Here is a 21,746-nt window from a genome sequence, read left to right as displayed (position 1 = left end):
CACAGAGAGAAATTTAATAACTTGTCCAAGATCATATGACAGTCATTTGACAAGAGGTGAACTTGAGAAAGAACCACTTGGCTCTAGACATCCCATCATAGACTGAGGTGGATAATAAGTGAATTAACATAGGATAATGTTAGCAAAGGGTCTGACACATAGTGACCAGGTCAAATTGGCTATTGTTATAATTCAGAAAATATTCAGTAGATCTAACTCTGCCAGGAGTATGCTCATAGGAATGATTCCTAGGATAGGCGATGGAAAGAATGGTTTGCTAATTCATTAGCTTTCTTTTACTCATACTGTTCTCATGCTTCTAAAGTATGGATCTTTGCTAAGTGGCAGGAAAAATGCAAGTGCAATCAACTGTTTCATTGCATTTTGCATGATCTCATGTGATTATCATGTATAAGGTCATTATTTTTCTGGTATATTTGTGTCAATCATATCAATAAATACTATTTTAGGTCTAATCATTACCTTTACCAAAAGAGAGGTAGAATCATCATTAAGTGGCAGAATTTGACCAGAAAAGGAGTGTTGAATATGTTACAATATATGATGCTTTTCAATTTTATGTTTTCTTTAGTAAGGGCTATTTTAATGAAGACTTTTGTTTTCGAAGGAATTAACCAATATGTAGCAGAAAACCACTGCGGCTTTAGTTCTTTCCATTTACATCCTGATACCATCTAGTCACAAGTATTTAACACATTCAGTCATTGTTTTAATCGAAGATTAAATAATAATCCAATAATTGTATTTGTGTGGCATGATTAAAACTTGCAGAGTGTACTTTAGTAACATCAGTGCTCCTTATAAATCTGCTAAAAAATCTTACCATGGGCAGAGTAACATAATGGCTGTTATATGCAAATATGTATGCTTCCCCCACAAAAAAAATCCACCTGTGTTAACATATTTTAGTGAACTTGAAAGTCACATCTTAGATATTATATGTTGCATGGGCATATATGAAATAATATAGGAAAATGTTTATATTTCTTGGCATAGAAATAATAGCAAGTTTGAGCAGGAAGTTCTGCAGGATCACACATTTGAAACACACCATGTTCAGTCAGCTCCTCCACACTCTCAAACCTGTTATCACTCACTAAGATTGTCTTTTGAAATTGTAGAGTTCTAGGGTAAATACAATGGAAGGTATCATAAAGGATTGTTCTCCATTTCTTGGAAGAAATACAACAAAAGCCTTCATTTAAAAGACGGATGGGTGTGTATCATGTTTCTTAAGTGAACAATTGCCAAACGGGGTAGAAAAACAAAAAAGTCAGAGTATACTTTGTGGGGCCAGAAGAGACAGGGAAAAGGGGTGAGCAGCAGTTAATGGGTTTTCTGAGGCATGGCCATTGTCAATGTTTGGAGCCTGATTTCAAGGGTATCAGTAGAGAACCTCCAATTCTGTGACTCTGGGATGCAGAAAATGGAACAACACTTTTCCCTGCCCTCTATAAGAATAGCAAGAATAATAACAATGAACATTACTCCTGTCAATCAAAGTCCCAACACTTATTAATTATTTTAGATACACCTAAAAAGCAATATATGCAATACATATTTTTTCAAATGGTATAATTGAGCTAATAGAGAAAAGAGTCTAAACTGTTTGCCCATAGACCATACATAACTCACTTTGAATCATCACAATCCCCAAATCCTACAGTATTGTATAGCCTTGTAAATTCTGTGTTAATTACAACTGTTATTCTTGCATATGGGTTAACTCTCCAGCTTGGCTGGGTGGAGGTGGTTCCTCAGACAGAGAAAGTCTCCTCTTCCATTTGCCTGAAGTTCACGCAGTTGGAGAAAGAAAAGCAGAGCAGTCTCCTAACCGTTTCCCAAACATCATGCTCCTATCCTCACGCTTCTTGTCTTCAGGGTTTCCAGCAGCTGTTTCCCTAACTGTAAACATTCTCTCTAGCCTTGCCACAAAATCTCTTTACCCCCTTCAATTTCTCCTCTGAAGTTTTGCTCCACAAACTTTTCCCTGACCAATTTCAGGGCACACTGATGCTTTGCATTCTTGAGCACTTGAATAACATTCATATTGTGTCCCAGAAAGAACTCAAATAGTTGTTGATATTTCCTTCTTTGCTTGCCTCTTCAAATTAACCTCTCAGCTCCTAGGGCAAGTGGTTTCCTTTTACTCTGCTTTTTAAAAAATAAAAATTAAAAAAAAAAAAAAAACTCTTTCCATTTCTCCCTCCCTCCTTTCCTATACTTCCTCTCCCTCCCTTCTTATTTCTCCCATAGTCTGAAAACATTTATCTCTTGACATCTTTGTGTCCCAAGGGTTTCTAGAGTTAATCTTCTGAGACACATGTCAAGTTATAGCTGCTTTGTTTTAAAATTTATTTTTAAAATTTTAGTTGAAATATGAGCTATGGATTTGAGGTTGGATCCAAGAAAGTATTACAATTAGCATCATGGATACTAGGGTCCCTTCTGAAAGACATTATAAGTGGATGATAATTTTCAAAATCCACTTCTACCTATTCAAGTGTCCCCAGATGCCTTTAGTTTTTACCTATTAATTGAGTGATTTCCTCCCAGTCACCAGAATGTAGGATTAAAGCAAACCACATGTCATGATTAGAATCCATTTACACATATCTTTTTATTTTATGTGTAAAATAATGGCCTGGATAAAATGAAGAGAAAAAGCAACTCTGAAGAAGGAAGTATATAATAACAGGGCATTGTGAAACTCGTACCATGGAGAAGAGGGTGCACTCTGCCTGACCAAAGGACTGAAGGGATTTCATGGGCTGATTTGTAAAGTCGAGATTTTTTGTACCTGTTGATTGCCATGTTTCGCTCGTGCCCAAATGCTGCCAAACAGCACCTCTGTCCCTCCACAGCTGAAGTGTTAGCTTTTATACCTTGGAGCTGTAAAGCCTGCTCTAGCTGATTTGATGAGCTGACACATCAAAGCACAAGGCTCACCCAGGCACACACATATACACCAATTTCACCTACTGGGCTTGGCAAGGAAGCTTTCAGACTTAGAGTAATGCTCTTTTTATTAGTGATATATGATGTGAATTTCTAGAAATACTGGACTTTTTTTGTAAAAGCAACATTGTATTAATACTAAAGTCAGTTGACTATGCTACAGGGAAAAGTAATAATTTCCCAATAAGTAGTATATGTTGAAAGATAAAAGAAATCTGCTTATGAGAGACAACTTAGTTCAGTGAGAAGGGGCAAGAACTTTGGATCTGCAGAGTTCTGAATGACATATGATCATAGGCAAAAAATCTGCTCAACTCCTCTGTGAGTCAGTATCTAGACATTTAAAGGGAGATGATAATCCTATGTGACCTGTCTGAATTACTTGTGCTATCAATTGACAGAACTCATTGAAGAATATCTGGAAGTAGGAAAAGCCTGAATAAAAAAAGGCTGTGCAGATGCTGTAGGTCCATGCTGATAAAATGTGAAAGAGCTAAAATTGTTGTGTGCAGAAAACATTTACACATACATATGAACAAACTAATTAATTAAGCCAACATTTTCTAACAGCTTATTTGATTCTGCTTACGGTCTACAAGCACTGAGGGAAAAGGCCAACATAAAAGGGAAATCTTCTATTCCCTGGTCCCCTCAGAGAGACACAAACTCATAATCTCAATACAAAATCTAAACTAGAAGTATGCACAAAGTCTTTCTGTAAGCTGCCAAGTGCAGTAATACTCAAATATACAAACCTGTCAGCAAGGGGCAGGAGAGGGGAATTACCAGGAATGAGGATCACCACACTGCTCAAGCATTATTCACAGTGGCTCCTGCTTGTTTAATTAGGGTCTGTGTTGTATGAAAGAAATATTTAATAAACTAGAACAAAGCAAGGGCATGTTTTAGTGCTACACGATCCCATAGAGCTGATTTTACTTGTTGGCAAGTGATTGCTGTCCTGGTTAATCTTAACCTTTTTTTGTGCTCTTTTCACAATAATCATTTTTCCTACCTTTAGGTGCCATATCTAAGAACTGATCCCGAAGATTGTCAAGCTGTTCAATGGTCAGGGTGCCATCTTCTTCCTTTTCTACAGGTGGAGGACGTATCGGTGGGGGAGGATCTGGAAAGACTTTTATGTTGCCATTAATGAAGAAGTCTTCTTGGTTTAAATAAAGTTCATTCTGAATTTTTGTAGATGTTTCAATGTGATAGCGAGCTACGTCAGTTAATTTTTCTACACTGAAAGTGGTAAAATGGATAGCGTTAACCCCATGAAAAATACTATTAGATTAATAAAGTTTGCTTATAAGACATACACACAAAAGTAAACACATTATATAGCTGTTAGACAACTCCATCTGCACGCTTATAAATTTCAATTTGTCCCCAAATCTATTTTGTAAAAAGGCAGGGTATAAATAAATGCAGATTAAATAGAAAATGCATGCTTATTAAATAGCTAATAGTTACACATTTTACACAAAACTGAACTTAAAGAGCATCTATTAAATATAGTTTTTATTAGTATTAGAATATATTTTACTATGTAAGCAAGATTATATCAAGGGTTATATTTCATTCTAAGTGTGAACCAGAATAAGGTTATATGGCACAATACTCTGTAAAACATGACTATTAGAATAATACATTTATTTGGAATCAGGATGAATTATGAAGTGAATCAAGTTCGATAATGTATTTCTACAAGAGTGGCTTTTCTCTATTTCTGACAAGAAGTTTGATGTTATCTAAAACAAAGATATCAGAATAGCCTCTGTTGCATATAATCCATTGAAATTGCTTTGCTGTCTTCATGAAGAATAACAATTCCTAGCTAGATCACACGGTAAAGAAGCAACAGTTGGGAACCACTATGATGCGGTAGAAAGAGTACTGGAATCTGAGTTCTCATCCTAGGACACTCTCTAGCCACAGATCCTGGGGCAAGTAACCTAAGCTCTCTGAATTTCCTTGTCTTTGCAATGGAATCAACCACACAACACTCCCTATCTTATGGCTACTAATGTGAACTCACATACGGCAAGGATTTAAATTGTACTGGGGGTATAGTTAATGATCTTTTAAAAGTCGTTTTAAAGGCTAGAGAGGTTTCATACATGAATAAGTGCATTATAACTGTACCGAAGACAGGATCTTGTTTATATATTACAATGAAAGTGAGCATCACAGAAAAATGCATATTTAATCTGATTTTATATAATTCATAAGCACCAAATATACCACATACTGAACATACAACTGAAAATTTAAAAAGTAGTATTAGTTGCTATCTTTCAAAAGATACTCGAATTCAACTCCAGAACGTTGTCTTTGTGAGTGCCCATGTAATACGGGTTAGTCAATTAGTTTATGTTTTAGGGTGGTTGCGTGCTCGGGGACAGAGGAGAAGGTCACTGGATAGCTGCTGAATTTATGTGAGTGACGAGGGACTCCAAATGTGGATTGAGACCCAACCATAACCCTGTAGGATACTCTGTAAAACAAGACTAATAGAATAATAGTACCTTTATTGGGCATCAGGATACTAAAACAGATGCGCGCCACCTAGTGGAAGGTTACTAGGAGTAATCTTAACAATGGAAGGAAAAAAGTACCCGGAAAATGAAAACAGGATTTGAAGGTCAAAGGGATCTGCCAACTATTTTTTTATTTATTTGTATCACATTTCTAGGTTTTAACTTCTTGGGTCACAGTTCATGACAGCATATGTATATTCACAGAGCAAAGACATATACAATATAAATCTGAGAAATATGAGTATATTTGCTAAAACTAATATGCATTTACACTGGATGGCCGCATGGATGGGAGTCATGGATCCCAAAAATGAAGACGATACACTTTCATTTGAAAATAGTAGGCAGAGAACAGAACTGAATATTACTGCTGTGTGATGCTGATGAGTAACTGACTTGGTTATCCAGTAGCAAAATGATTTTAAGTATTACTGCAGTAAGCTTACTTACTTATGCTTGTGTTTGCATTTTTTATTCTGTTTAACGTTTGTTTGTTTGTTTTACTATGGAGCAGCAGTTCTAAACAACTAGGCTGAAGACTTTACAGAAGAACTTCACTATGAGACAAGGACCAGAGAAAACAAACCATAACAGCTGCTTTTTACGTGACAATTGTTGCTTCTAAGAATACTTACTTGCCTTTTGAATACTCTTTGTGTAGCAACTTATAAGTTTTCAGTAAATGTTTATTGTAAACTGTAGTGCATCTTGGAATCTAGATCTAGTGTAAACTTCTGAAATAGCTGGCTGGAGTGTTTGCTTGTATAGATGAAGCCAATGAGGCCCAGAGCCGTCAATCATGCTTCTAATGTGTGGACAAGATGGAGCTCCTGGTCTGGACAATCATGACTCACTCTGCTGAGCTGCCTTTTTGTACCTTTTAGGGGTGAACTAACAGGATGGGAGTCATTGCCCCTCAGTAGCAATGGAAGTCTGGGAAGTCTTTGGAACTCAACAGAAAAGTAAAACTTGGGGTTGGTCTTAAAAGAGAATAAGTCTAGTTGGTAAAACATTCCAGTGAATGACTTTTTAATCTCCCCTTAATTGGCTCTGACTAATAATAAATCTACCATTAGAAAAGTATGGAGCATTATTTTACTTCTGAAAACTATTTGTAAATTAACTATAATCTTACCTTGTAAAATAAGGTTCGTATTGATCAGTATGACAGCTAAACTTATAAATATTGTGCAAAGTTAAATATAGCAATAGAACCCTTTGATGCATGATTTACTGTTAGAAAAGAGTTAATACAAACATAATAGTAAAGCTCATGCTGTCTGTTTATACACGTGATTTCCTAAAAGGTCAAAATTTATATTTGTAATTGTAATTTAAATTTGTAAATACCTTAAAAATCTTCATCAATTTTGGTACTTAGAATACACAAAACATATTTTCAGAAAGTCATGTAGTACTTTACCTGGCCATTTCATTCAAATATCTCTCACCAAGCCATTTTTCCATGAGTTTATATACATCAACCACCTTTGTTACTAAATCTTCAAGAAGAGCCAATGCTTTTGTCTTTATCAGTTCAAGTCGAAACTGTGTGGCTATTTCTATTTGCAAAGAGAAATAAGAATGTTTTAACATATTGCAGTGCACTCATTTACTAATGAACAGATTCACTTTGAAACCACTCGTGCTTCAATTTTTGAAGCTTGAGGTGCACATTTAATACACCAGAATAGGTAAGATAACATCCATCTCACTGAGAAGTAAAATGTAGTATGTGGTAGTCATTTGAGAAATTATATGAACCAAAACTATAATTGAACTTTTTATCTATTGCACTTTATAGCAATCTACTCCTTGACAAACGAAATGTGAGAACACAGATAGGTAATTTCTGAATTTTGAAAAGGGAGTGGGGGACAAGTCTCTTGCTTATCTCCCTACTTTAGATCCTGGAGTGGCATTGCCATTGTATTTCTCAGCACCACTAAAAGCAGGGCAAACTCCATGTGCTCCTGGGCCCATTACTGATCCTAGCACATAATTTGTTTGGTGGATTTTATCTCCAAAATTTTTCCAGTTTCTCTTTTTGGCTTTTTCCATCGTCACTGCCTAGTTTGGGTGCTGATTATCTCTCACTTAAACTGTTGCAATAGCCTCAATCCTACTTTTTCTAAATTTCTTCCCCCACCTCTACACTATCCAGAGTAATTTGTCTTACCTGCAGATGTGATCATAATCACTTTTCTGCTCATAATTTTTCACTAGCTCCCAGTTGCCACCAGGGAAGAATCGAACATTCTTGGCAGGGCCTAAATAACCCTCCATGGTCTAGCCTCTCCATCTCCCAAGTCGCTCCTTCCCAGAACATGCCTCATGCTCTTAAGCTACTCACAAGCCGATATGCCTCTTAGCCCTCTCTCTGCCATGGCATGCAATACTTCTCTTCATTCTCAAGCCAGTTTTTCCCCTGGAAAAACTTCTCCATAGTCTTCCAATTCAGCTCAAGAATTAGTTCCTCGGGTAAGTCAGGAACTCCCCTCATGTCCCCTTTGCCCCATATGCCCACCACCAATATCACATTTTTTTTTTTTTGAGACAGGATCTCACTATGTTGCCCAGGCTGGATTCAAACACAATCGATCCTTCACTTCAATCTCTTCAGGAGCTGTGACTACAGGCCCAGCTGTCAACAGGTCAACATGCAACAGTGATTGCATTTCTCTTCCTTGAGACTGAGTTTCATTTTTTGTTTATGTTCATACATACAAGTATATGTCTCTAGCAACTATCACAGGGTTTCGTACAGACTGGAAAGTCAATAATCATTTGTTATATGAATAAATGAATTTTGCTACACTAAGGATCATGTACGGAATGAACTGAAAGATGAAGTATACTGAAAACCACTGAAATCAGATGCAGGGCAGGCAACAGGGGAGATGCATCTGTCCTGGACTCACCTGATGCCACAGTCTCCCTGTGTTCAACTGACTTCAGATTTTATTGTTGGAGTTATAGAAGTGGGTGGTAGTAAGACAGGGAAGACGGGAGAGAAAACGAGAGAAACAAGGGATGGAAAGCATCCTTAGTAGTTAATAGTCACTGAGTAGTTATAGGTCTCTCGGCATACCCCATGCCACATTTTTGTGGTTTTGTCATCTTGTATATTGACCATGTTTTTTCCCCTTAGGATAGGTTTGCTCAGTTTCCTGATCTTTTCAGATTTCATTTAGAATTGTATTACAAGACAAATAGGACAGCCATAAGGAAAATGTTTTGTGGAGTCATTGCTCTTATAGAGAAGAACACCCCTGAACATAATAGATATATGACTGGCTCTTCTATGGCCTTTGTTCCCAAGAACTCACTTTCAGGGCCTGTTAGCCTTCAGTTAGAATTTATTTTCCTAATGAGGGACCTAAATTATTCTTACTGTAATATAAAACCACTTACTTTAGGTAGTCCCTACCTAAACCTGTAAAATCATACCAACTTTCAACATTTTCTTTTGTTTCTGTTTTATGAGATCTTAATTACTGCTATTGCTTTTTGTAATGCATTCCCAAATTCTTTTTGATTCTTTTTGAGATACTGCCATCAGTTAAGACTGATTAGGTGATGTCAAAACATCTGACTCACGCAACACTCAAATCTAGTCCTTGTGTGGTCAAACAAAATCAGTCAACTGAATATTGTACTTTTCAATCTCTTTGCTGTATGTTCTCATAGACATGGTCTGAGGCAGTTGATGAGTCAGTTGTGGGATGTTTGGCTACTGGTCTCCTTTCTACGGAACAGCATCATCTTAGTCGTTTCAATTGCTACCTTCAAATTGCAAGGCAGCAAGGTGTTCTTCTTTTATTTTGAGCCGCAGCTCATTTTTCCTTTCGATTTCAGCAATCTCCTCTGTTGTTACTATGACAGGAGTTGCTTCTGCCATAGGTGGTGATTTACCTGAAAGGGCAATGAAACATGCTGAGTAAACTAACAAAATACAAAGGTATGCACATAGTATTTGCACAGAATGAGCACAAAGCAAAATTTGTTAAGCTATAAACCTCTAGTGATTTGGAAACAATGAAACCTTGGTCCTCCCAGTGTGTGTGATGAAATACTGAATTTTTCCTTGAGAATTCTCTGTATGGTTCTGGGCTGGACTCATATAAAACCACCCCATTTGTGTAGTATAATTAAAAAATAAGGTATGTAGCAAGTGCAGAGATGGTTACAGTTTCCAAACGTAGTGAAATCCAGAGTTTGGGGACAGAAATTAGCAAATCCCAACATAGTGCTGACCCCATTAGACACCTGCAGAATTACCACTCCATAAGGGATAATTTCTGTTAGCAAAGTGTTTCCTAGATCTTCACCAAAAAAAGAAGATACGAGAATAACCTCAAGAAGATGTGGGTGAAATGCGGGTGATGGTCAAGAATCTAGAATCTATTTAAATATCATTATTATCTTTTGAAACAGTCTTGCTCTGTCACCCAGGCTGGAGTGCAGTGGCATGCTCATGGTTCACTGCAGCCTCGACCTCCCAAGCTCAGGCAATCTTTCCACCTCAGCCTCCCTAGTAGCTGGGACTACAGACGTGTGCCACCACACCCAGCTATTTTATTGTATTTTTTTTAAAGACAGAGTTTTGTCATGTTGCTCAGGCTGGTCTCAAACTCCTGGGCTCAAGCAATCCGCCTGCCTTGGCCTTCCAAAGTGCAGGATTACAGGTGTGAGGCACTGCTCCTGGCTAATTGAATTATATTTTAATTAGAACTTTACTATAAGTACATCAGTGATCATATAAGATAATTAGAAAATATAAATTTGTCAGTACTTATCAAAGGATTTACCCATGGGCTATGGCAATATGATTCTAGTTGCAGGGTTCATTTACATAGCTCTATTTTCAGTTCAACTAATCTTTCTTTGAGGGTCTGACTTCGAAGGGTTCAAATCTTGTAAAGAAGACATACTGTAAACAAAGAAATTGTAATATGTTGCAATAATAGATGCATATGTAAGTTACAGATGAAGGAGAGATTAATCTCTCTGGATTTCTGTTTTATCATCTGTAAAATTAAGGGATCAGACTCCAACAGTTATTCCATTAAAGTCAACAGAAGCACTTCCCTTATTCCTGCCACTTGAGATGGACTTAAGCGGTGTGTTCTTTATCAAGGTAATACTCTTCCCTTTCCTTCAAGTGCCACTGACCCACTCCTTCCTCCATCCTCAGTGCCTTCCTTTAACTCCCATTCCTGGCTGCTTGAATGTTCTCCATCTAAGAAACGTCTTATACACCTTAGGATGGAGTGGGGAGACCTTGTTCTTAAGGTACTTGTACCTCCCCTATCAAAGAACAATAGTCACATGTCTTTACTGCAAGACTACAGCTGGGTTAGGGCAGGGACTGTGGTTGTGATTTTTGGTTTTATTTTTAATTTACTATTGTGTTCTTGGCATCCATCTAGAGCATTTCACATAGCAGGTATACAATAAACATATCATGGTTAATCTATGAGTGGAGTGAGTTCTGTTCATTTGCTTCCCAGGATTCCACTTCAGAGTGGGAGGGTAATGGTGATGCCAAAGCTATTCATTCCTAAGGTTAATTAGGGATCTCTTTCAAGATGTATTTTCTCAACTCTTTGTTTTTCCTCATGCTACTGAGGCAGGGATTTAGGCAGGAGGCCTCCAGGAGAAAAGGACTTGCCCCTGAAACGTACACATAGCTTTTAAAAACATAGCTTTTAAACTTCTCTTTGTTACTGCAGTGTTAGCCTTTCTGCATAGACTTTTCAGATGACATAGTCCCATCCTGGAAGTTCTTTTAACATTTCGAAACTGTCTTTGAGGTTTATTTTACCCTTGGTACATCTGGCTATTTGGTTAAACAAGTTAGGTGGGCTTGGTATGCAATATGATTTGCCACTAACACCACAAATCATAGAAGCCTGGGTCTCTAGTTTAAACCTAATGAGTAGTATTTTAGTGGCTTAGAGGCTAATAACGTGTCTAGTTAAATGCTTGTTTTCTACCAAGGAGAGGTTTAGGCATCCAGAGTTCTGAGTGCTAAAAGCATAAATACCTTTGGGTTTTTTGTCTTCCTGTTTTTTCTTGGGTGGCTCCTTTTTGACTTTTTTATTTGCACCCATCTGAGGAGATTTTTCTTTGGGGTCTGCTGGCTGGTTTTCTTTTTCTTCTTCCATGAGCCTCTGATGAATTTCAGCAGCCACCTGGTTGCGTAACAGCAATATTTCAGTTAATGTAGCATTTATAAAATAGGGTAACCATTTGGATGTAGTCATAAATTCTGTTGAAACCTTAATCCACTGTAAACAACTGTGCCCATGTATTCGAAATTTACAAAACACACCCCACCATGTTTTACTTAAGTGGAAACCTGGCCCTGCCCCAAGATGCGGCTTCCCTGCCACCATCTGTGTGGAGGCCGCTCACTTTCTCAAGCCCCACCTGCAAATCATCCTTATGTTTCCTCACTGCCACCTCCAGAGTGTCACAACTCCATGGTTATGCAAAAATTCCTTTCTTTTAAATCTCAGACACACATTTATACTTCTCAGTTCCTTTAATCTCTCGACTTCCAATCCGGGGTATTTCCCTGTATCATTGTTTCTTAACCTTTTTTGATAACTGATCCCCTACAGAGTTTTTTTTTTTTTTTTTTTTTTTTTACATTTTTTTCTTTCATTTGCATTCATAAAATTTTAATACTGCAGAAGCGTATTTGTTTATGTTCTGGGTGTATATTTGTGGTATCAACCTACATATATTCATCACCCTCGGCAACAGCCAATTTTTGGGACTGCATGCCCTGTGTTAACTGGGTCATGGTTAGTTGAATCCTGGCCTTCTATTCTACTTGAGCACTAAATATCACCCCCAAAAGACTCAGTATTTGTGAAGTTGACCCATTCAACAGGCTAACCCCAAGGTTCTTAGCTTCCTCCGCTGGGCTTTCAGCTTCTCTCCATCCCACCAAGCACCTCCTTTCATTCTTGCAAGTGTCCTGGCTTGAGATTAGTTGTTCTGTCACCTCATTCTAAGTGCTGAATGGAGAAGCTCTGTCCTTCCCCACCCATGGGGTCAGGAACCGCAGGTATCCCTCCACCTCTCCTCTGTGGCTGGCTCTGCACTTCAGGCAGCAGAAAAACCTTGTCTCATGACAACACAGATGGACCTGGAGGACATTATGCTAAGCAAAATAAGCCAGGCACAGAAAGGTAAATACTGCATGATCTCACTTATTTGTAGAATCTTAAAAAGTCAAAGCATAGAAGTAGAAAGTAGAAGAGTGGTTACCAGGGGCTGGGGTGGGTGAGTAGGTGGGACAGGGAAAGCGGAGATGTTGGTCAAAGGTACTAAGTTTCAGTTAGATAAGAGGAATAAGCTCTGGTGATGTATTGCCCAGCACGGTGACTATAGTTAATAATAATGTATATTTCAAAATTGCTAAAAGAGTAAATTTTCAATGTTCTAACCACAAAAATAATAAGTGAGGTAATAGATATGCTAATTAGCTTGATTCAATCATCCCACAATGTATACAGACATCAAAACTTCACACTGTACTTTATAAATATATGCAATTATCATTTGTAAATTAAGATTATATATATGTACACTCTTGTCTTGAGGCTTGTGTGACTGGGGTTGTAATTGTAGTTAGAAATACTGGACATTTTGCAATAAGTTCAACTGCCCCTGGGAGGTGAAGATTGTTTATGAGTGTTGCCCCAAGAAATGAGAACCCAGGAAAGAATCCCAAAGGTAGAAACAACACATGTACACACGTACACACACACACACATTGTGGAGGCAGTAGCAACATAGGGTTTAAAACTCTAAAATCTCAATTAAAAAAGCAATTGGTGAAAAAATGGGGGCTATTGAGGGCTTATTTAATTATTTATAATTTCTGGGGAGAATGGGATGAGGGGATGAGAGGACAAAGAGAAAGATTAATGGAGGTGAATAGAAAAACGAATAAGGCATAATCTCTACCCTCAAAGACTGCTGCAGTTTTGTGGGTGAGATAGACTAGCCAGTTCCTGCCTTCTCCAAAATTCTGCTACACTTCATACCCCATGGCAGCGTGTAACTGTTCCCAAGTGTTCTATGAGTGTTAAATCTTGCCCCACCCTCCAAAGGGGCCTCATGCTTCCCAGAACTAAGCCAGTCCTACTTCTTTGTATTCTTCATAGCTTTGAGTATACGTGCTGTGCTCAAAGGGGATGCCCAGTAGATGCTTAATAATCAATGTACTTTCTTTCAAAAGAATCATATTCCACAGAATGCACCCTCAACTTCTTCAGTATCACCAGAATCTTGGAGGAATACAGAAAGGTTTCAGAGAGCAAGCAGGTTTCTTTGTGTTTTTTTTTTTTTTTTTTTTTTTTGTCTTTTTCTTTCTTTCTGCCTTTGCTTTTTCCTTTTTTTTAATTTAAACCAGATGCCCTTTCGATAAAAATGAGTACCAGATACTGTACTTGCAAGTTCTTAGTAAAGCGGAAAGCAGACTTGCTAAAATTCCTCCCCTAAATTGCACGCAATTAAATTTTTAATCGGTTCCTGCAAAGCACTGTAAGTTAGCAATTTTCTTCAAAATTGGATTTTTCCCCTTTGTAAACAACTTTGTGATGATGATAATTATCTTAATTACCTGCATAATTATGCATCATAATTATCTGAATTTTTCTGGTCCACTTTCCCCAAAGACCTCTGGGTTGCTATCAAAAATTAACATAAGTAACAGTTCATTCAGCAATCTAGCTTATAACACTGGAGAGAACTTTAGACATAATGCCTTGACATTGTGGGCGTTAAAAACATGACTTGTTTCTTTGAAATCACTGCATATCTGCTAATTAGAAGAAAGTTTTGCCAAAAATTAACACAGTCTACTAAATGGATAGCTCTTGGTAAAACTGCTGTGTAGAAAAAAGCCTGTGTTAGAGTGTTCTCATTTTTAGTTGCACTAATCTCAGCTGGTGCTGTTTGCCCCACAACAGTTTAGTGAATCACACCTGTTTCATTTGAAATTCAAAATTCCCTTAAGATTGTGTGACATCAAAGTCAAACAGGATTCAAATATAATTGTTAGTAATATTAATCACTAAGCAGTCTATTTTCCTATGCTTTCTATAAGATTTTTAAAAGTCCACAAGGAAAAGGGTACAGTTTTGAATACATTTCTTAACATAATGATAAGTTAAAATGTACAGTTTCTAAAACACTTTACATAGAGTATTTCATTGGATTTTTTCAGCCATTCAACAAAGGAAAGATAGACTATCTCCAATATTACAGACACAGCACTAAAGAGTTAGAGAGGTTAAGTGATTTTCCTAAAATCATATCAGCTTAATCAAGAGGCATAGCCAATGTTCTTTGCGCTATATGACCCTCCCTTTCTAAGAATATACTATTTTTAAGTGTCATTTTCCCAGGTAATTTTAATGAGATTCATAAGATTTGTAGATTATGTCTATGCTGCTCATTTAACAATAAGAATAACTCATTTTTTTCTAGAGCTTCTACATCTGGTTTCCCACTTTCTGGTGCTTGGTACTTGTTGTGGTCTCTGCTATGATCATCATTGTCACTAACGTCATCGCTAATATTGACATCAGCATCATCAGCATAGCAGCAGCGGCACCTCAAGACTATATTGAGGGCTTATTATTATATTATGTTTGATGTGGGCATTATGCTAAGTCCAAGGTATACAAAAAGTTTTAGAATCTAGTTAAGTATTCAGACTAACAACTAACAAGATACAAATTACAAAACAACAACAAATACCTAGATACTAAGAGCCAAATGAGTGGGAAAGACAATAACTGCTATGAGAATGGAAAGGGCACATGATCACAGATGGCTAGGACTTCAGGAAAGAGACAATTAACTGGTCAGGAATCAAGGTAGAAACTAACGCTAAAGACCAAAAGAAGGTCAAGGGTGTGAGATTCTATGATGGCAAGTGGAGATCATCACACTAACCCATTCTTAGGTCAATAATGAAAAATCATTTTAGTATCCTTATACGCATCATATCCCATTTTTAAAAAATCTAATACTTATTTTCTTTCATCTAGTTCATTTTACCCATTTAAATTTAATGTAGTCGTAGATATATTTGGGCTATAAATCTACCATCTTCTCTGTACTTTCTATTTGTATTGCTTGTCCTGAATATTTTTTCTGCCCTCTTTTCTTTGCTTCTTTTGGATTAAATATTTTAAATTTCATCTTTCCCCCACATTAGCTTGGAAACAGCACACAAATCACTTAGTGGCTATCCTAGGAATAACGCCATGAATTATTGACTAAATAATACACTTTGCGGAGTAAAGGAATACATGGTGTAATTCTTAGGGTAACTGCTAAGAGACTAGTAACAGAATACAAGATGACCAAACTTCCATAGGGGAAAAATAGCAGAAAAGACATAGAGAAGATGAAAATGAAAGGATGAAAAGATATGAAATATAAACAATATCTAAAAGTATAATTTACAAAACAAAGGCACTATATATACAGAAGATTATTTCATAATAACAAAAGGTTCAATTCACCAGAAAGATTTAGCAATTTAAAAATATATATTTTCCCAATTTCATTCTCAAATATACATAAGGCAAATTGATCAAATTACAGATGATCTTATTAAAACTCTCTTGATAATTCAAAGGAGAAAATTCAAATAAAATGAGAAAAGTAAGATTTAAACAATGACATATAATCTATATGTAAAAATACATAATAAAATAATCAATATATCAAAATATTTATATATAAACAATAAGGTACAATATGTATACCAAGCACTTAAATGAATATATTTCAAGTACACACATAACGTTTCAAAAAATGACCATAAGGCAACTTCAAAAATTTTCATGAGAATATGTTTCACAAATAAAATGTAATCAAGCCAGAAAACAACATATTATTTTGAAAATTAAAAACATATTTCTAAAATGCTTTGAATTCGATGATAAAAGTAACACATTAGAAGCTTTGAGATGAAGCTAAAGTGGTCACGGAGGAAACTTTAGAGTAGCAAATGTGTATATTAGAAAAAAAGACTGGATACTAATAAACTGTGATCTATCTCAAATCCCTAGGGAAAGAATGGAAAAGTAAACCCAAAGAAAATAGCAGGAGAAAAAAATGATATTAAGAAAAGAAAAAACACACACAGTAAAATAAATGAATGAAGTTAAAAGTCAATTATTGGAAAGCCTGGTATGATTGATAAATATCTGGCTAAGCTGATTAAAAAAAAGAGGAAAAGCACAAATAATAAACATCAGAAGTGACAAAGTGAACATCATATAGACACTGTAAATATTAACACAAATGTAGGCCACTTTAAACAACTTCATACACATAAATTTAAACATTTAGAAATGGAAAAATTCTTAGCAAAATAATATTTACCAAGATCAACTCAAGTTTTTTCTAAGAAGAAACAAAACCAGAAAGCATTGCATAATCTATTAAAGATAATGAATTCCTGGGTGGGAGGAGGGCAACAAAAACTCGTACTACAAACTCCTATAAAACTTTAGTTCTAGATGGCCTCTTAGTGAATGTTACCAAGCATTTCAAGAAGAAATAATCCCAACTTCGACAAAATTTTCCAAAGTATAGAGAGGAAACATATCCAGGCTTGATTAATGAAGCTAGTATTATCTGGATGCTCCAAGCCATCAAAGATAGCATGAGAAAGGAAAATTACAGAACTCTCTCACTTTCACTGTCTTACTCAAAGACTAAAATTCTAAACAAAGTATTAACAAAACAAATTCACCCATATGTAAGAAACATGATGTCCCATTAAAATGTTGGACTTATTCTAGGAATGTGATATAAGTTTAACATTAGAAAATTGGTCAGTGTGATTTTTTACATTAACAGAAAATGTAGAAAAAAGTATATAATAGAGGCAGAAAAAGCATTTGAAAATACAATTCATGAAAAAACCTCTCAGAGTAAACAGGGTATGAAAAGGAATGCTCATAATCTGATAAATACTGCCCTAAAAATCAGCAGCCAACATTTTTGTGAATCTTGATGAGCTGATTTGAAAATTAATATGGAAAGGCAAAAAGTTATGAAAATCCAAAATATTCTTGGCAGATGACAAGATGGGAAGATTTGCTCATCCAGGTAACAAATAAATGGTATGATATCAGTGTGGTGTTGGCATAAGGATAGACAATTGGAGCAATGCAACAGACTTACACATAAGTGGTCATCTAATGTATGACAAAGATGATAGTTCAGTGAAATGGTGAAAGGGTTTAGCACTACCTATGAAAACAGAGGTATTATGTATAGTATTGTCTACTAACTTTGAAGATTGCACATATTGCTAGATGTATACCCAACAGTTATCTATGCCCATGGTTACCACTAGACACGGTCAAGCATTCATAGTATCCATACCAACACCAAACTGAAAACCCAAAGGTATATCAAAAGCAGGCTGGTTAAATAAATTGTGATACATTAATATAATGAAATATAACACAGCAACAAAAAATGAAAATATAAGATGAACCTCACAAAGAAAGTTGAGCAAAAAAAGACACAAAAAAGACAAAAGATATGAGTCCATTTATCTAAAGCTTAAAAGCAAGGAAAACCACACATCAGTGTTTAGAGCTATAGACTTTGGTAATAAAACTCTTAAGAACATCAAGGAAATGATTTCTAAAAAGGCAATATGGTGGTCCCCTTTAGAGAATACGAAGTGCGTTAGGAATGGGAAGAAGCAAAGTATGACTAGGTAGCTGCACCCCTTATTCTATTTCTCCCCAGGGAGTGGTGCCATGAGTATTTACTTTAGGTGGGTTCATTAAGTCATGTAAAACAATGAGAGGAGTTATCATTGCTTCTGAGAGGGAAAAAAGAACAAAAGAAAGAGAGGGAGGAAGAAAGGAAACACTGAGGCTGCTTGCATGAGAAGGTCAGAGAAAAAAAAGCCTGAAGGCAGAGACGCCAAGAAGGGACTTGGAAAGTGCCCAGTAGGAAATTTTGTTTGCTGTGAGATCTGCGATGCAAGGTCCTCTTTTACCTCTTTCACAAAGTCTTTTGGAAAGTTGATGCTGCTTTCTGTTTGAAAGAGATATTTCACGGAAACTCAAAGAAGGCTTGGCATGTTGTGAAAAGAGAAGACATCTTGGTATACCCAGGACCCGGCAGATGAGGGAATAGCAATTGATCATCTGAGTTAAACTCTGTGTGTATCTTCTTCATGGTGTGGACCTTCTGTTTGGATTAAAGTTACATGTATGCCTCCCCTTTCCCTTTTGATTTGGGTAGAAATGATACAAGCTTTGAAGTCATATAGACCTAGGTTCAAATTTCATTTTGATATTTACCTGCTAGGAGAATTTGGGCAAGTTTCTTAGCCTTTCTGAACCTTAATTCCCCACCGTAAATTGGATAATAACAATACTTACCTCATAGGTGACTTAGGAAAAATGCCTAGCAGTGGGGTTGCCAACTAGAGCCCTATAGGCCTGATGTGTGATTTGCTTGGCTCTGCAGAATATTTTTTAAAAATTTTTCTTTCATTTCTTACATGTTAAAATTAGTAGTTTTACATAAAAATCTGAATGCCTGGCTTTTCTTGGAAAATTGGAAAATCTGACCATGCCAGACCTCATTTTTAAATGGCAATTGCAAGTGCTCCTGCAAACAGGGGTGTGACTTCTGCTTGGCCCCAGACCCATTCCGTCTTGATTTTCTTACACTTGACTCGCCTCATTAACATTTCCTGAATGCCTTTAGGCCCTGCACTTGGAACCGGAGTCCAGCACAGAAAATAACCTAAGTGTTGGTTCATTTGTTTCATGATCTCAAAAATTTATTGACCGAATCACATTTATCTATTTCTTTCAGAAAAAAAAAAAATGTTTTGAAGGTACAACTTTCTACAGTGCTTGAGAACATTGTGTAAATTTTCTACTTATAGCGTATTACCAAGCTTGGTATTCAATGAATGTGTATTACTAACAGGAAATACAATGAACATTGCTTACCATATGAGATACTGCTAAAGAAGCCTGTTGCCAGGTGTCCATGACCAACTTTTCATCAGCCTCAAAGTTGGACTCAACGTTTTCTAGGGAATTATCCATCTTGCCCTTCAGTACTGATTTTGTTTTTGGTTTGGGCGTAACTGTTTCCAGAGAAATGGATATTCGAGGAAATAGAGGAATTCTTTGAGAAACAAACAAGCAAAAGGGATATAAAAATTTTGCTTAACAGAATTCTGTTTTTGTGACCATGTTACTTTGTAAATTTTACTCTCTTGGTTTAATTTCAATTTTCAAAGTTTTCCTGGAAGAATTATTTTAATGGAGAAAAGATTACAAAAGACTGCATTCAAATTTTTGTGGTCTAGAACGTCTTGTTAATAAGAAGAGACTCAAAGCAAACAACAACAAAAAACATAATTTTGAGACTTAATTCTCAGTAATCATAAAGCAGAGGATCAGACAATGGCTATTATAAAAAAATGTGACTTTGTAATTTGTTCCAGAGCATACACTTCCCATGAAGGATAAATTAAAAAGTCAGTCATGAAAAAGCAAACTAAACAAAACTGGGGATCACTTTTCCAAGGTGACAAGTATCATTTGGCATCCCGGAGGGCACAACTGAAGGTAGGACATGACTCTCCACGGCCATACCACATTGAACACACCTGATCTCCTCTGACAGTAGCACATGACTAATAGTCATGTGAGGTCTGAAAGGGGCTACTGCACAGAGGCAGCTAAGTTTTGATGGTAGGTGGGGTAGCCTGCAGCACCACCCCCATAAAGATTTTTTCTTTGTTTTATAAAGTGCTGTGGGGACACAAAGTTAAGCTCTCCCTCCCTCTTCCCTTATTGCTGCTCCTGTGAAGAAATTTTTGATCTGCCTCTGGGAATATCTTATCCCAGAAGGATCCCAGGATCTCAAAGGTTAACAGAAGCAGGGAAAGATCTACAAGGTAGAATGCTTATTGTGACTGAGCTCTCCCTTTAGTAATAGAAAGAGCAAAGAGCTATCAGCTTGGGGAAGAAACGAGAAGAGAACAGCTCCAAGGATGCCTTTGTTGAAACTAGAGGAAGAGAGTCAGAATCAGTAATCTAGGAACAAGCATTTGGTTTTGTAGACTCAAGTTGCTGGAGAACAGAGCAGTGATTCAGAAAAATGAATCACTGGTACAGCATCACAGTCACAGTCTACCGTGCCTAAAAAGGCAGTGTATTGAGGATCTGCGACTCATCTACCCCCAAATTAAATTACATTTTAAAAATCAAATAAGGCTAAATCACTGTCACTCCAGTTTGACTGTGATTCATGTGCTCAATAACTTAGGGTAAGGCTTATGTAATGATCTCGAGATGTTTAATACAGTACAACATGTATTTTTCAACATCTTGCTTTGGACGACAGAACTGGTGATATATAACTTAGAATAAGAATTTGCATTTAGAATTTATTTACTGGAAAAGACTCTGATTGAGGTAGCTCTCTCACTATTAGTAGGTATAAACTTGAGCATGTCATTTGACTTTATCAAGTTCAGTTCCTCTTAGAATAATACAAATATGATAATTATTACAAGTAATCATTATCAACTAAGAGTTATTACTATCATTGTGAATAATCTTATGATACTACTACTAATATTATTATTACTATACGGTTGTTGGGAGGAATAAAGCAGACAAAATATATGAAAATTTTTAACATTGTTCTTGTTTTTCTTTATATATGACAGGTTGATAGGTTAATTGGTTGATTGATTGATTGACTGATAGTTCCAGTAGGTACCCAAAGCTGTGATTTGAGGCTGAGACTGGTGCAGAGTTTTTCACAGGAAATAAGAACTGGCTGTTCTTTTGCCAGTTTCATTCTACTACCCAACATCAACAGCTTACCCATTATGCCTGACTTGCTATTGTGTGCTGAGAACAGAATGTACTGCCACTCTAGACATAGACATTTGGCCTCTTTTGATGGTTCTAGTGGTTTATATTGCCTTTGGATTTTTTAAAATTGTTTTTAATCTCAAAGTTCTCTTTCAGCATCTTGCTGAATATTTTCCTTCTATTTGTGTCAAAAAGAGGGGACACATTTTTACTCTTAGATATTCTTGTGTACACGTGGGCCTGACAGGGATGTGATGGGAGTAGATGGAAAAAGCCAGGAGAGAACAGAAATGGGCTT

At 36.5% G+C, this 21,746-nt stretch overlaps 1 protein-coding gene across 1 annotated transcript in view; it reads right to left on the bottom strand.

The window, feature by feature from the left end:
- The window catches only part of SPEF2 (sperm flagellar 2), a 204,192-nt gene that overhangs the window by 30,421 nt on the left and 152,025 nt on the right, over positions 1–21,746 (bottom strand). Inside the window, exons 26-30 of the mRNA XM_010362911.2 lie at positions 19,562–19,742; positions 11,572–11,719; positions 9,309–9,437; positions 6,946–7,084; positions 3,995–4,224 (exon numbers count right to left, since the gene is read on the bottom strand). Of these exons, the coding sequence (XP_010361213.1) occupies positions 3,995–4,224; positions 6,946–7,084; positions 9,309–9,437; positions 11,572–11,719; positions 19,562–19,742 (827 nt within the window). The remainder of the gene's footprint in view (positions 1–3,994; positions 4,225–6,945; positions 7,085–9,308; positions 9,438–11,571; positions 11,720–19,561; positions 19,743–21,746) is intronic.

This window comes from Rhinopithecus roxellana, chromosome 3, assembly GCF_007565055.1.
Source record: "Rhinopithecus roxellana isolate Shanxi Qingling chromosome 3, ASM756505v1, whole genome shotgun sequence".
Classification (NCBI taxonomy): domain Eukaryota; kingdom Metazoa; phylum Chordata; class Mammalia; order Primates; family Cercopithecidae; genus Rhinopithecus; species Rhinopithecus roxellana.
This window is presented reverse-complemented; position numbering and strand designations above follow the sequence as displayed.